Source organism: Megalops cyprinoides, chromosome 19 (assembly GCF_013368585.1).
Source record: "Megalops cyprinoides isolate fMegCyp1 chromosome 19, fMegCyp1.pri, whole genome shotgun sequence".
NCBI classification, from domain to species: domain Eukaryota; kingdom Metazoa; phylum Chordata; class Actinopteri; order Elopiformes; family Megalopidae; genus Megalops; species Megalops cyprinoides.
In genome coordinates this window covers 14,518,271-14,532,070 of record NC_050601.1, presented here as the reverse complement: position 1 = coordinate 14,532,070, position 13,800 = coordinate 14,518,271, and the positions used below count along the sequence as shown (strand labels likewise).

Sequence of the window (13,800 nt, the reverse complement as noted above, 5' to 3'; positions counted from 1 at the left end):
AGCTAATCTGTCTGCTGCAGTCGACCTGCTCGCTAGCACGCGCGTGGCAGGGCCCCTTTTGTTGGGGGGGGGGGGGGGGGGGAGTGGGTTATTTGGCAGCATGTTACCTGGCTGGAGATTAGCGGCATGTAGGCTTTGATTCCATTTCTTCAAGGGAATGAAAGTGCGGGGGGTGGATGGGGGTGGGGAGTGGGAGGATGAAATGTACTGGAAAAAGTAAGCAAAGCAAAGGAAAAACTTCTACAGGCTCCAAGTGTGTGTGTGTGTGTGTGTGTGTGCGTGCGTGCGTGCGTGCACGTGTGTGTTTGGGGGGGTTAAAGAGCAGAGCTTGGGGATAATAGAAGGAGTAGACAGATAAAATGGTATGTGTACCAGACTACCAAATGGCTGTGTCCCAAACTGCACAGTAGCCTACTATGTAGTTTGCTTATCAGGTATGTTTGACTGTCTAGTACATTCACACCAGATAGTGTGGATAGTGTAGTATGTTTGAAAGTATCCAGGTTTTACAGATACTTCAGTCCCCGGACATATAAAGGTGCGTTGGCTGAAACTCTTCCTGCCTGCATTATGGAGGAAGTGTTCCATGTTTCCAATCCCAGAATCCATTCCAAAGTAAAAGGGTTAGAGCTTTCTTGGAGTTCAGAGTGGGAAAAAATGGCAGACAACTGTGGTCTGTAGTCTGAGCAGCAGGTAGCAAACAACCGAACCACTATTTATCATCTATTACATTTGTGGACGGTATTATGCTAGCAGATGTTTTGACTTAGTGTCATGTAACTTAACATGGTTGTTGTAGAATTTATTATGAGCAAACTGTACTGTAGCTAGCTGGAAAGCCCCTACTGTAGCTAAGGTCATCATTTTGTTCATTTAGAATTATGACAGAGCTGAAATATAATGCATTCTTGCATACTTATTTATGTGTATTAAATGATTTAGAGTTTGTATTACGCTGCACATACAGCGTATAAAGTACGCTAAGTTACAGTAGGTTATGCTAGGATACAGTATACACTATGCTAGGCTGCGATTTGGGACACAGCCAGAAGTGTGCCAAACTGCAACCCAATCTGGTTTGATTTGTGTCCCACAGGCATTCACACACTGATTGGGAATTGCTATTTGATCATGCAGTGGAGGTAATGGGGGTCCACCATGAATCTCAGCTCTGCCCCCCTGTAAGTCTTTCACACTTTACCTGGGCGCACGTGTGGACCTGCGTGAGCCAATCAGAATGCAGGATGGGTTAGCTGAGGGCCCAGCTTTGTCACTCCCCTCGGCTGTTTGTCACCCCTGTTTAAACTGTAATTCAACCCTCCCCCTTTCTCTCTCTCTCTCTCTCTCTCTCGCGCTCTCTCTTCTCTCTCTCTCTCTCTCTCTCTCTCTCTCTCTTCTCTCCCATGGTCTTTTGTTGGATTTTTTCCCCCCTCTTGTTCTTTTTGTAACATGTTATTTGTGCATTTGCGAGACAGAGAGAGAGAGAGAGAGAGAGAGAGAGAGAGAGGGACAGAAAGAGAGAGATTGAAGCCAAAAGCGATTCTTTTGTTCCCGCCCGTAGGATGCCTCCATGACTGAGGACAAACTCTTATTTTCATTTGATTTCATTCACTCTGTGCTGACCCCATCCAATTCTACACCCCCCCCCCCCCCCCACCCACCCACCCACTCCGATGTCCCACATAGCATGCTTCTCCCTGTGAAAGGGTGACTGCAGTCAGCGCTGGGACACTGTCCTGTTATGGCGTAGTAGTGTCACATTGTTCTGAAGGCATGCCAGTTCACCTCTCTTTCCTTCATGTTACAGGGTGTCTGCTTTGAATGGTTGTGTTGATTATCACATTGACTGAAACAATGAGCGGTCAGTGTGAGTGTTTGGTGCACTCTGCTCTAAGTTGAATTACTGAAGGTAAGAAGGGCTATAATACCAGGCATCATAGTGAGGGCTGAGAGCTTTCACCCAGGAAAGACCAATCAAACATACAGTCTGGCTCTGTTTGATGATGTCGCTCACTCGGTGACACAGTGACACACCCTTCTGGTGTTGATAGGCGGCAATTTCGCATAGCGTTAATGATCAGGACTTATAACCGAAAGGTTGCAGGTTCAGTTCCCTGCTGGGGCATTCCTGCTGTACCCTTTGGCAAGGTACTTACCCCAGAATTGCCTCAGTGAATATCCAACTGTATAAATGTGTAATATGTAGAAATTATAACCTATGCTAGTTGCTCTGGGTAAGAGCGTCTGCTAAATGCAAATAATGTAAATTTCCAAAGAGCTGATCTCAGATCAGTGTCCACACTACACAGAATCATTAAGCCTACAATTTGGAGTGCATAAGCTGATACTGAATCAGTTTTGAGGGCAAGAAAATGCACAGCCTTACCCCCCTGCCTCCCAACCCGGCACAGTGACACGCGGTATCTCTAACACGGCAGCCCCTCTCGCTCCTTCTCCTCTGGAGTAAAGCGCATCTTGGCGATCTGGCAGGCTGTCGTGGGCGGTTCACTTTGGCAGCGTCTCAGAGCCCAAACCCCCGATTTCAGGGATGCCTCACCGCAGACTGAAGAGAGCCCGTCCCAAACGCGGCCCTCGTGTTTTATGTGCGCGTAATTACATGGCATGAGTATTTATATACATGTGTGACTCAATCTGCTTGTCGATAGTCTCCTCCTCCTACCATAGTGAGTCTGAGTATCCAATCAGTGCGCACGTGTGTGTATGTGTGTATGTGTGTGTGTGTGTGTGCGTGTGTGTGTGTGTGTGTGTGTGGGTGCGTGCGCGTGTGTGTGTGTGAGAGAGAGAGAGGATTAGCGTACAAGTTGACACAGGCCACGGTTTCCGAGCGGCAGGTGAAAACCAGTCAGACCTCATTGATAACGGCGGCTCAGAGCTGAGGTCTCCTCTCTCGGGAGAGAAGAGTTCTTTCATCGAAATGAAGCACCTGGGATAGGATGTTGACTTGGCTGCCCCTTTCACGAAAACCCTGGAGCCTTGGCTGTTTGGTGAGAGCTCTGCTATCTGTTTGTGGAGATGTGTGTGTGTGTGTTAAATTGGGGTGGGGGTGGAGAGCAAACCTGTAGTAGTAGTAATGCTGAAAGAATGTACTGAGTTACGCACGTGGAGTGGCAGCCAAACGCGGGGACGTTGCTGCCATGAAGGTGCCCAGGGGCAGGGACAGGGGTCAGGCCGTGTTTTGTTTCATTTGGCTGTTATAAGTTTGTGTTGTGTAAGGCTGTAGGAAGCTGAGAGCCTGTAGAAACTGCTTCAGTCTAGAGAAAGCAGCACTAGTGTCCCCGCTGTGCCACCGCTGTGTTGGTGTCCCTGATGCATTATCCCCAGATCTCTCTTCTCTCCTCTGCTCTTTCACTGCCACTGCCAGCGTCAGCCCTGACAGCCCCAACAGCAAGGGGGGTGTGGGGGGTGGGCTGGGGGTGGGGGGGCATAGCGGCTGTGCACTGACTGTGGAGAGGGCGAAACACAGAGAGCGAGAGAGAAAGAGAGGGACAGAGAGATAGAGAGAGCAAGGCGAGAGAACAGAGGGACCGGGGAGTGTGCGTGTTCCCCTGTGTTTGAAATCTGACTCTTTAGTTTTTTTTTTTTTCCTCTCTCTCTGGGGAGGGTTGCTCAGTGGAGTTGGGAGCAGTGCCGGTGCGTCCGTCTCTCTCTCTCTGTCTTCCTCGTGCGCGCACACCGCTGCTCTCTCTCTCTGCTCGGCGTACAGGTGTCAAAAGCAGAGAGCTTCGCTGCTGCTGCTGCCACGGCCGCCGCCACCGCCACCGCTGCCTGGGGGTGTTTTCAACACTTTATCTTTCAGGAAAAACTTGATTTGGATTTGTGTAATGAATTCAGCATGTGCACCTCTGGCCTTTGATTTATTTATTTATTTTTTTTTTAAAGTGGATTTGCAAGCACTGGATCGATTTGGTGATGTAGTGGAAACCCGTGGTGACTGACTGGATGGAAGAGGAGTCCTGAGTGTTGGGAAGAGGAGGAAGAAGGGAAGGGAAGGAGAGAGAAAGAGACAGAGAGAGAAAGAGGGAGAGAGAGGGGTAGTCGGATAAGCCGGTTAGAGGAGGGAAGGTCATTGAACCGCTGGAAAAGCTGGAAGGACCATAGAAGGGAGGTGCAGAGAAAAGAGAGGGAAGGAGGGAGAGAGGGAGAGGGTGTTTGGTTATCACACTGCCACACCATGGCAGCTGTGTTTGCGAGGGCTTGACAGACTGACGTAGTGTGGAAAACCCTGGACCCTAAGCGTCACAGTCATCCTCCGGGCGCTCCGAACAGGACCAAACAGGGACACGCCGGCCGCTCCTGCCACCGAGGTGGCTGCTGGTCCAAAGGGGACCTGCTACAGTGGCGGCTTCTCGCCGCCTGCCTTCGAAGGCCTCTCGCTCCAGAGCTATGACGGTGGCAGCCAGGATCGCGGGACAGGGCGTCGGCACAGGGGAGCGCACGCAGTAGCCCACCGGGGCTGCCAGTTTCGTGTGCCTGACGCGGGTTACCACGGAAGCGCATATTGCCCGCAGGGCGGCCGGGGGGCTGTGGGGTAAGGGGCAGATGTGGAACATGTGGGACTAAAGTCAACACAGTCTGCGGCTTTTCCATCAGAAGGAAAAAGGAAAAAAAAGCAGAATCTGAACTCTGTCATTTGCTGCTTGACGATATTCGGCCGCCCCGGGAGGAACAGACCTTTGCGTACATACATCTTTATGTCACTGCCCCATTGTTACGGTTTGCACACGGTCGCGCCGACAGTGTCATGACCCGGGCTGCGAGGGCCGGCCTCCTGCAGTGATTTCGTTAGACTCGGCATGCGGGCGGCGGGGCAGTCGATGGCGCGCGAGCCGCGCTTGCCGCCGGGGGCCGTGCCCCCGTACCCCGCGCCGGCGGGCACGGAGTGGAGCTTCGAGAGCCCCGTGGGGGTGGACTGCAGCGCCCCTGAGCCGCGCTGCATCTGGCTGGCGGTGCTCCGTTGCGCGTCCACCGCAGGACCGTCTCGCCGGGGCGTCCCCAGGAGGGACCCGCACCACTGCCACCAGCACAGGGTAAGAGGCTGCCCCTCCAGCACTTTATGATTGGGTGCAAATTTATTATTACATTACATTACATAATTGGCATTTAGCAGACGCTTTTATCAAGAGCAACTTACATGCAACTTACTGCATTTTTTTACATAGGATGTTTACTGAGCAATTCTGGTTTATGTACCTTGCCCAAAGGTACAGCAGCAGTGCCCCAGCGGGGAATCAAACCGGCAACCTTTTGGTTCCGAGTCCTGATCCTGACCACTATGCTACACTGCCGCACTGGTCTATTTTATACTTGCTTGCACAGATTTGTGCTTATTAGCAGTTGGTATCGTATTTTTATTGTTTTTGATTTGGTTTGTCGCCATTATAAGGGAAGGATTCTTTTATCTGCCGGCCTTATAAGTGGAGTGTGCGGCAAAGGGGAGAAGATAGGTCAGCTGTCTGTGCTTTCTTTCAGCCGGTGTTTGCGTGGCGTGTTATTTCTTTTGCGCTGTGTGTCATTAGAGCGCCGTGTCTGACGCGTGTCTGCGTCTGCCCTCGGCGGGCGCTTCCTCTCGTGACTGCGCTTATGTAAAGGCCCCGGAGGGCTCCCGTTGACTAGTGAAGAGGAAGGGACTAGCCGCCGCGCTGCAGACCGCGCGGCGTGTCAGAGACGCTTTGCGCTTTGCTCGTGTTTGACGGCTTCAGCCGAGCACCTCGGCAGGCCCCCTGAGCTGAGACACGCGATGGTATTGAAGTGTGTGCATCGAGCTGTGGGGAGTCTGTTAATGGTGGACTGTGGAGTGGGGTCACCTGACGGCTCAGTGGGGGGGTGGAGCAGGGAAATGGGGGGGGGGGGGTCGGTATGTCTGGACACTCTGCCTTTGCTGAAGCAGAAACTGGTGAAAACCTGTGACTCTGTATCTCTGTGGCGTGGTCAGATGTTAAGATGAAGCCAGATTTAGAAATGGTGGTTATCGCCCTGGTTTGGAGTTTGGTGGGTCTGCCGATTGCACCGGGGAAGGTGCTATGTGTTCGCGTGTGTGTGTGTGTGAAGGCTGCTGGGGGTGGGGTGTCCTGTAGGGCCTGCAGTATTCGGGGCATTTCTCACCCGCGCCCTCTCGCCATGGTGTGTGTTTGCTCTCATGCGCCGGTGAAATGCCTACCGCAGGAATGCGAGGAGGAATCCCGGTTGGGAAGGAGCCGGTGTGAGGAAGGGCGTGACGCTACAGGGCCCCAGGGGGAACCGGTTCCCTCGGCTGTCACCGAGCGCATCTTCTCCTCCCGGCTGTCGTTCGGCAGGTTTTTTTTTGGAGAGCGTTGACTGGAAGTGTGCAGAGTAGTATGGCGCAGGTGGGAAGCCCCCACTGGGGGAGAAGCTAACTGACAGCAGTGCCTCACATGTTAGCACTGAGAGGATCATGTAGGTGTGATAAACAGCATAATCTGCTGAGCTTGTCTTGAACATTATGTGAAGGCTGAAAGACAGACTGTGGAGGAGAGGAAAGGCATTATCTGAGAGAGAGAGAGTGTGTGTGTTTGTGTGTGTGTGTGTGTGTGTGTGTGTATGTGTGTGTTTTCTCTCTGGTCTGTGTGAAGATTTAGCAGGGGAGGCCTAGTTCACCTCCTGGTACTAACCAATAGGTCCTCTGGGTTTGATGCAGAATGAATGAGTAGGATGGGAGAATTCAAGTGATCACTAAGTGGAGTCTAACTTAATGGACTTTCTGTGTTGATTGGACAGACAAGCTTCTCTATGGCAGCAGTACTCAATGAAGCCTCAAGGACAGCCACAGGGGTTCAGGAGAGATACTCCATGTTTGTGTGTTGGGAGGCTGCCTTGTGCTGCTTTTGTTTTTTTTTTTTGTTTTCTGACACGACTATTCATTGCTTGTTTCCAAGCCAGGAATAACTAGACTGGAACAGTGTATATGTAATACAAATGCAAATATATTATGTGTAAATGCCACGTGTTGGGAAGCCTGTGGGTCATGATGGTGATGTGTTGTTGGCATCAAAAATAGTTTTCCTTTTGTGTTTACATTGTTATCTCGGCCTACAAAGGATAAACAGGTTATCAGAACTCAAAGGTTAGCAAATTATTGGGGTTTTAGAAAACATCAGTTGATTTTCCTTTGATTGGAAGGTGAAGCTATCGTCACCATAATATTATTACAGAATAGCATACTCCTTATGGCTGCATAACCTTTAATCTGACATAATTTCTCATTAAAGGTTTTACAGATATAAAAGGTGTTTTGATGTTTAGATTCGGGGGGGGGGGGGTGTAGCACGTGGATTCCCTGTTTGTGAAAGGAGCATTCATCTTCAGAATTAGAAGCGTAGATGTGCCAAATTTTAGGCACTTGGAAGTTACAGTGAAAGATTAGTAGCGTGAGCTTTAAATGACTATAATAACAAAACAGTATTGAGTCTGCGCAATGAGAGCGGTGCGGTGCTTTCCATTGCCTCTTCAGTGATTGCCCTGCTCTGTAGTAACTGGGAGGGGGGTGGGTGTAAAGGCTGGTGAGGTTTTGAGTTTGAAAGCCTTACGATATTACCCAGTTCTCCCTCCCTGCATAAGGACAGCGTTATGTGTGATAGCGATGCATTATATCTCCTCTCTGTGCCGAGGCCTGGATCTGTAGGCCAGGCTTATCTGAGTAGACAGTGTCTAAACCATCCAGCCTCCTCTTTAACCACAGACCAGGAAAACCTTCTGCCACATAATTAAGTTAGCCGTCAGGGCTTTGAAACCCAAATGTATGTGTGGCTGTTCCACCCATGGTGAGAGCTGTCTGTATATGCTTATTTAGAGCCTGGTTTATGTTATATGTGGTTGTTCTTAACAAAAGACACAGATTTGCTATTAATTTGCTGACACATCAAAAAGATTTGCTTTTAATGACATGTATGGCAGCTAATGTTGTGCTTTTAGACTGCTTGTAGAATTAAGTATGTAAAGTAGAAAGAATATCAATATACTCATGTTTTTAAAATTGCCATATATTACAATATCTTTTGCTGTATTCCTGTTTGAATTCTGCTTCATATCTTCATGTTGCATGTGCAGTATGAAGTAAAAGTGGCCAGCGTGTCCTCCGAATGGGCCTGCCATTTTAAAAAGGAATGCTGTGTTTGTGGTTCTTTTGTGTGGAGTTGCTGAGACCTCAGAGCAGTTCCTCTCCTTACACACGGGGGCACAGAGCCAGTGTGGAGAGGCCGGCGCTCAGAGAGAGGAGTGGGGAGCTACATGTACACATATACAAGGGGGATACATGGCCACAGAAGAAAGTAGACTGATACACGTAGACCTGGCAGGGGGTTGGGGGGGGGCACTTGTGGGGGTGGCCCGTTTAGGCCCGAGGCCTGTGCAGAAACCCCAGTTCCGTCTGTGGAGAGTAATGACAGGGTTGGCAGTCCCAGCGCCGGGAGGGACCGTGTGGTCGAAACTGTCGTGTTGGAGCTTGTCCCAGGCTGGCCCCCCCGCTTTCCCCGTTTGCATTGCTTTCTGTTCACGTCTGCCCTCCTTCCCTCTCTCCGCTCCCCATTCTTCCGTCTCTCCGCCTCTACCAGGCCCTCGCGGCGTGTGTCCCGACATGTCCGTGGCGAACGGCTCCGTCTCTGGAATTCACACAAGCTCTTTCACTATTGTTTTCTCTCGTTTTTTTTTTCCACCTCTGTCATTCCTGCTCTTTTTGTCAGTTACTGAGCCCCAGTGGAAGTTGAAAGCACTTGCGAAGGTGTTTGTGGTGCTCTGGGCTGTGTGGAATGGGGAGAGGTTATGTCATCAGTATCTGAAGCATGGAGAGGACAGGTGTGGAGAGAGAGGGAGAGAGGTGGAAGGGGCAGAAGGACTCACTGACAACAGGAACTGGCTTAGAGTCCAGTCATATGGGGGAGGAAGAGGACAGCAGTGGGTGGTGTCATGGCGGTAATGGAGGGGGAGAGCATGAAGGAAAGAGAGACAACTGCATTGTGGGGAAAAGTGACTGTGCTGGAAAGCTCCCCCTTGCTTCCACACAAGCCTATTTTTAGAGGCCCAGTAATCTCAGAATGGCCGGTGACCCCCCTGTTCAGCACTTCCTGCCTCGAGCCTGCCACTTCCTGTTGTTGTGCGGTAGGGCCTTCGAGGTCAGTGAATGTGTGGGTGGGGGGCAGGAAGCCTGGGAGGCGAGGGTGCGCCGTTTCGGGGGTGTTCTCTCCCGGCCAGATGTTGCCAGCTGTGTGACCACATGGCCTTGCCGTTTGCGTGCTGACGGAGTTTGCCTGTTCCCCCACTTGAATGGGACACAAGGTCTTATCCGCTCCACTGTTTCAAAACCCTGTCCGTTTGCTCTCAGACATAACCTTCACACAAGGACACCAAATTTCAAAAAAACTGACAGTCCAACAAACAAGTACAACTACTGTGAAATGGATGTTTCCTCCCTGTGGTGAAAACGTGAATCATTATCAGAATGAGCGTGGTGTCAGAAAGCCCCCCCCCCCACCTCTTTGCGTGTGGTTGGCAGATGTGGGACAGGGAGGTTGCCAGTTCTCGCGTGTGCCTGCCAGGGTGGCCTCATCAGCACGGTGACTCCATTGCTCCATTGCTGTGCTTTTACTCTGGCTCGGAAATGTCTCATGTACAAGGCAAGTGCAGACTCCCCGTCTTCACGGTATGGATGCAGGCTTGCCAGGCCCGTTTCAGTAGCTGTGTGCCTGGTCCATGTGTGGCAGGCCTAGTGGTGCTGGGTGCTCAGGATGTGCCTGATTGTTTCGGATGACCTCGATCTGTGCATTCCTGAGGCCGCGTTCAGGTGCTCCCGTCCTCCGCCGAGTCTAGACGCTGCCATTCCAGACCAGGCCGTCTATGTATTTTTATACCCCATTGTTGTTCACCGCTGCCTGGTTGTCGATCATCCCCGATTGTCTCAGGTCTGCAGCCGGGACTGAAAATAGCCTCCCTGGACATTCCTGAGGGGGAGGAAGTGACTCACGAATGCCACGCTGCCCCTGGGGCTCGGACGGTGTGAATTAAGTCACCTCAGAGGGAGTCTTTCCTCATTATTGTTTCCATAATGGCCCAAAAATAGAAGCCCGTCCTGAGAGGGGAACCGGGCTCCGGCCGAGCCAGAAACAAGCAGCGGTGGCGTCTCTCGCTGTACCTGGCGCGATCAGCAGTGACCCGGAGAGAGAGAGAGCGATGCGGGTGCCTCAGGCCTCACGGGGTCTCCCTTCTGTGTTGCAGGCAAAAGGGCGGAGAGATGGGATTTCGGCATCCAACGAGAACACGCGGCCGGCGTCGGGCGAGGGCGTGGCCTGGCAGGGCCCGCGCACTGTGGTCCTGCACAAGAACTCGCAGGGCTTCGGCTTCACGCTGCGCCACTTCATCGTGTACCCGCCGGAGTCCGCCCTGCACCTCAAGGTGAGTCTGGTCGAAACGCTAGCCAATCGGAGAGTGGGGGTGGGGTGAGGCAGAGCCTCAGTGGGGTCAGCCATGTAGAGGAGTTATGATGGGAACTGTGGCCTGTGACAGGAATCTGGTCTGCCCTATATCAGAGGAGAGAGACCTAGCCTAATGGCCGGAAGGAGGGTTGCTCTGTTTACTTGTACTTTATTTGCTGAGGGGCTCAACTGCTCAGGCTGCGACAGTATGTTTTTGTGGGTTATGAACAAGTTTTAACCTAAAACGTGCCAGCAATGGCTTCCAAATGGAGTATTTCAGCAATACAGAAGAAATGAGCTGAATGGCCGTGATTGCAGGGGTGAGTTACAGGCAGCGGGGTGTTAGGCGCATGGGCATTAAGAAGGATTCAGGGGGACCTGTGAGGCTGCATACATGAAAGAGGGTAATTCACAGCCTGTAGAGACAGGATCCCCTTTCTCAATCTCCGCCTTCACCAGCTATGCCAGGGGCCAGGTCGGTAGGCTCCATTGTGACAGCCTGGTACCGGGAGCATGGAGCCAGGCTGTACCAGCACTCTGGCAGACTGAGGGGGGGGCCCTCACTTCAGTACTGTCTCAGTTCCACTGCTCTCTCAAAAGAATCAGACAGATCTGACATTCCCCTCTCATTCAGCCACCTCCCCAAGGCCCCAAATTGTGGAAAATGTATAACTTCGAACCTGAAGCAAAAAAGGAAGACAGTGATATACGTCCTAAGAATGGAAAATGGAAAGTTCAATTCCCAGACTTCACAGCTAACAAAATGTCAGTGTACTCTATCACAACTCAGTTCCTATTGATTTTTTTTTACTTTTGATTCAATATTAAAATTATTATTTTTATATAGTTGTGTATATTTCATGCCACATCAGAGAAGGTGCACTTTATATAAGAAAGCTTAGTGGACCAAAGGCACGTTAATCACAGGTGACAGCCTAGACCTTCAGTACTGCGCAGCAGCATCCATTTTAAGTGCCAGATTACATCATTTCATCCCCTTCTTTTGAGAAACATCTCTCCCCCATAGATTTCTGTCTTATCTGTCCTTGTACTTTAGAGTTCACGGTAGAGGTTCAGCTGTAAAAAAAAACAGGCAGAACCCTGGAAGGCTTTCAGTGAGATTTACTCAGAAGGATCTCGTATCAGCCACATTACCGAGGGGGTTAGCTCTCTGGTGAGTTTGTGTGCAAGGGCTGCCCTTGGCCACGTACCAGCGTGGGGAGAGGAAGACTGAGGGATGAGGGGGCTCCCCTCCCCCCTCCCCCAAAGCACCGTCCCTGGTGGTGGCGGCGGCGGCCAGAGGGGCGGCTGCGGCTTCATTCTGGTGCCGCCAGCGTCCCTTTCTCTCCCCCTAAACCCCTGCCATTGTCTGCGCCGGCAGGAATGAGCCCGGTCAGCGAAGCCCAAAGCCCCGGTCCCTCAGCCCAAACTGCCCAGTCAGCTGCGTCCCGTGTGCCTGCATGTGTGTGTGTGTGTGTGTGTGTGTGTGTGTGTGTGTGTGTGTGACCGCCGTCCTTGACGCCACTCAAGTCCCATAATCATGCGTGTGAGCGTGGACCTCTTGGTGGTGCTGTGCTCAGGCCTGTGTAGGGCAGACATTAACATTAACATTATTCATCATTTAACAGATGCTCTTATCCAGAGAGACTTACATAGGTTACAATTTTTTACATGTTACCCATTTATACAGCTGGATATTTACTGAGGCAGTTCTGGGTTAAATACCTTGTCCAGGGCTACAGCAGCAATGCCCCAGTGGGGAATTGAGCCGGCAACCTTTCAGTTGCAAGTCCTGCTCATTATTATTATGCTACGCTGCCGACCACAGACCTTATTGTCACCGTACATCATGACAACCTGGTTTACATGTGACAGTTGTGTTGCTGTGGAGAGAAGGCCCCCATTAACTCACCCCACCCCAGTTAATGTTCAGAGGCACCTGCAGAGAAGTATCTGCTGTTGCCAAAGGCCAATGAACTTATTGAAAAAAACTGTGTGCTTCAGTTGGATTCCTCTTATTTCAGCCAGCGCGAAGGGTGCCGTCTCACACTTACGTAGGTAAGGTGTAAAACTACATGGTCGTCTTAGTCGCAGGTAGGAAAACCGCTGTCCTTGTGGAAAGGTGTGTGATGGGGCAGCTCTGCTAGTCTCTGCCCTCAGTCTCAGTCTGTCTCCCACTCCCAGTTTGCAGCGCCAATCGGCAGTGCTGGCGCTTTTTTCCCTTATGCTTTTATAAAGCATTGTTTGCTCAGTGTCTGCGGTTGCAGTGTTGCTTTTAGTGGCCACTGTTTTATTTCCACCCAATGCCATTGTATTACTTCCTCAGGTATGCTCTGTTCTGCCCTCTGCTGGCAAAGTCAACGAGAGACAACTGTTTGTTTGAAATCCGCTATTTATACACTTCTTGGGTCGCTTGGATGTATCCTGTTAGTGACCTGCATGGTTAATTATTTGAAGATGTATAAAATATATAAAAAAAGCATGAAATTCCTAGATTTTTGAGGGCAGGTGAAATGAGATTTCCAAAAAAGCCCTTAAGTAGACAGTAGTTCCCGTTTTGGTTATATCCAAATGAGGCAACATTACAGTGAAAAAAGCAGTCTGCAAGCCTTCTTGCTGGAGCTCACCGCTCACCAACAGTGGCTAAAGTTGGGATTTTGAAATTTCCTCCTGCATCCATGTATGGTGTCTGCTTCTCTGTGCTCTTTACCTGACTTCATGCAGAGTGTCATTGTGAGGATTCTGTGCATCTGATGTAGGCTATTTGTTTCAGTTTTATTTAGCTGTCATACATGCTTAAAGTCTACGCAGTGGACACTGAGTGGTACAGCTGAACTTACCACCTAAAATTTTTGCTGGTGTTCCAGCTTAAAGACTTCACTTCCTCGCAAAAGATGTAAAGCAACACTGGCTACACTAACAACAGATAAATATGAAATATTTAAAATAAGAATCCACATGCCACACGTTGGCTAACTCAGAAGTAATAAGATTATTGACCAGAAGAGTTATCACAATGGACATTATTTGAGGCAAAAACTCTTTAACGTCTAAATCAAAACAAATAAAATCTTTGTCGATTGATTGTTGCGTGTTTTCTGCACAAAACATCACACTAAAATACCAGAGAGTAGGTAACAAGTAAACTGAACTTCCACAGCGACAATACACAGCAAAATCAATAGTGTTAATTCAACACTATAAGTGTAAAAATGTAGCAATAAAGACACAACAGAGTTAAATGAATGCTTACAGTGTTGAATTTAGACTTTTTTTTGCTGTGTAACACTCACAGTTCTGAGGGTTCCCCTCGGTCTCTCTGTCACTCTCTATATGTGTATTCCCTTGCTTTCACTCT

The 13,800-nt window shown here is 50.2% G+C and overlaps 1 protein-coding gene across 5 annotated transcripts in view; it reads left to right on the top strand.

The window, feature by feature from the left end:
• The window catches only part of LOC118794080 (rho GTPase-activating protein 23-like), a 79,540-nt gene that overhangs the window by 38,480 nt on the left and 27,260 nt on the right, over positions 1-13,800 (top strand). For 4 of the 5 annotated variants that reach the window (XM_036552225.1, XM_036552226.1, XM_036552222.1 and 1 more), the window contains exon 2: positions 10,246-10,422. In XM_036552225.1, coding sequence (XP_036408118.1) covers positions 10,246-10,422 — 177 coding nt within the window. Of the gene's footprint in view, positions 1-2,894; positions 3,006-10,245; positions 10,423-13,800 lie in introns of those variants that run through there. The other variant, XM_036552223.1, reaches the window with a different exon arrangement.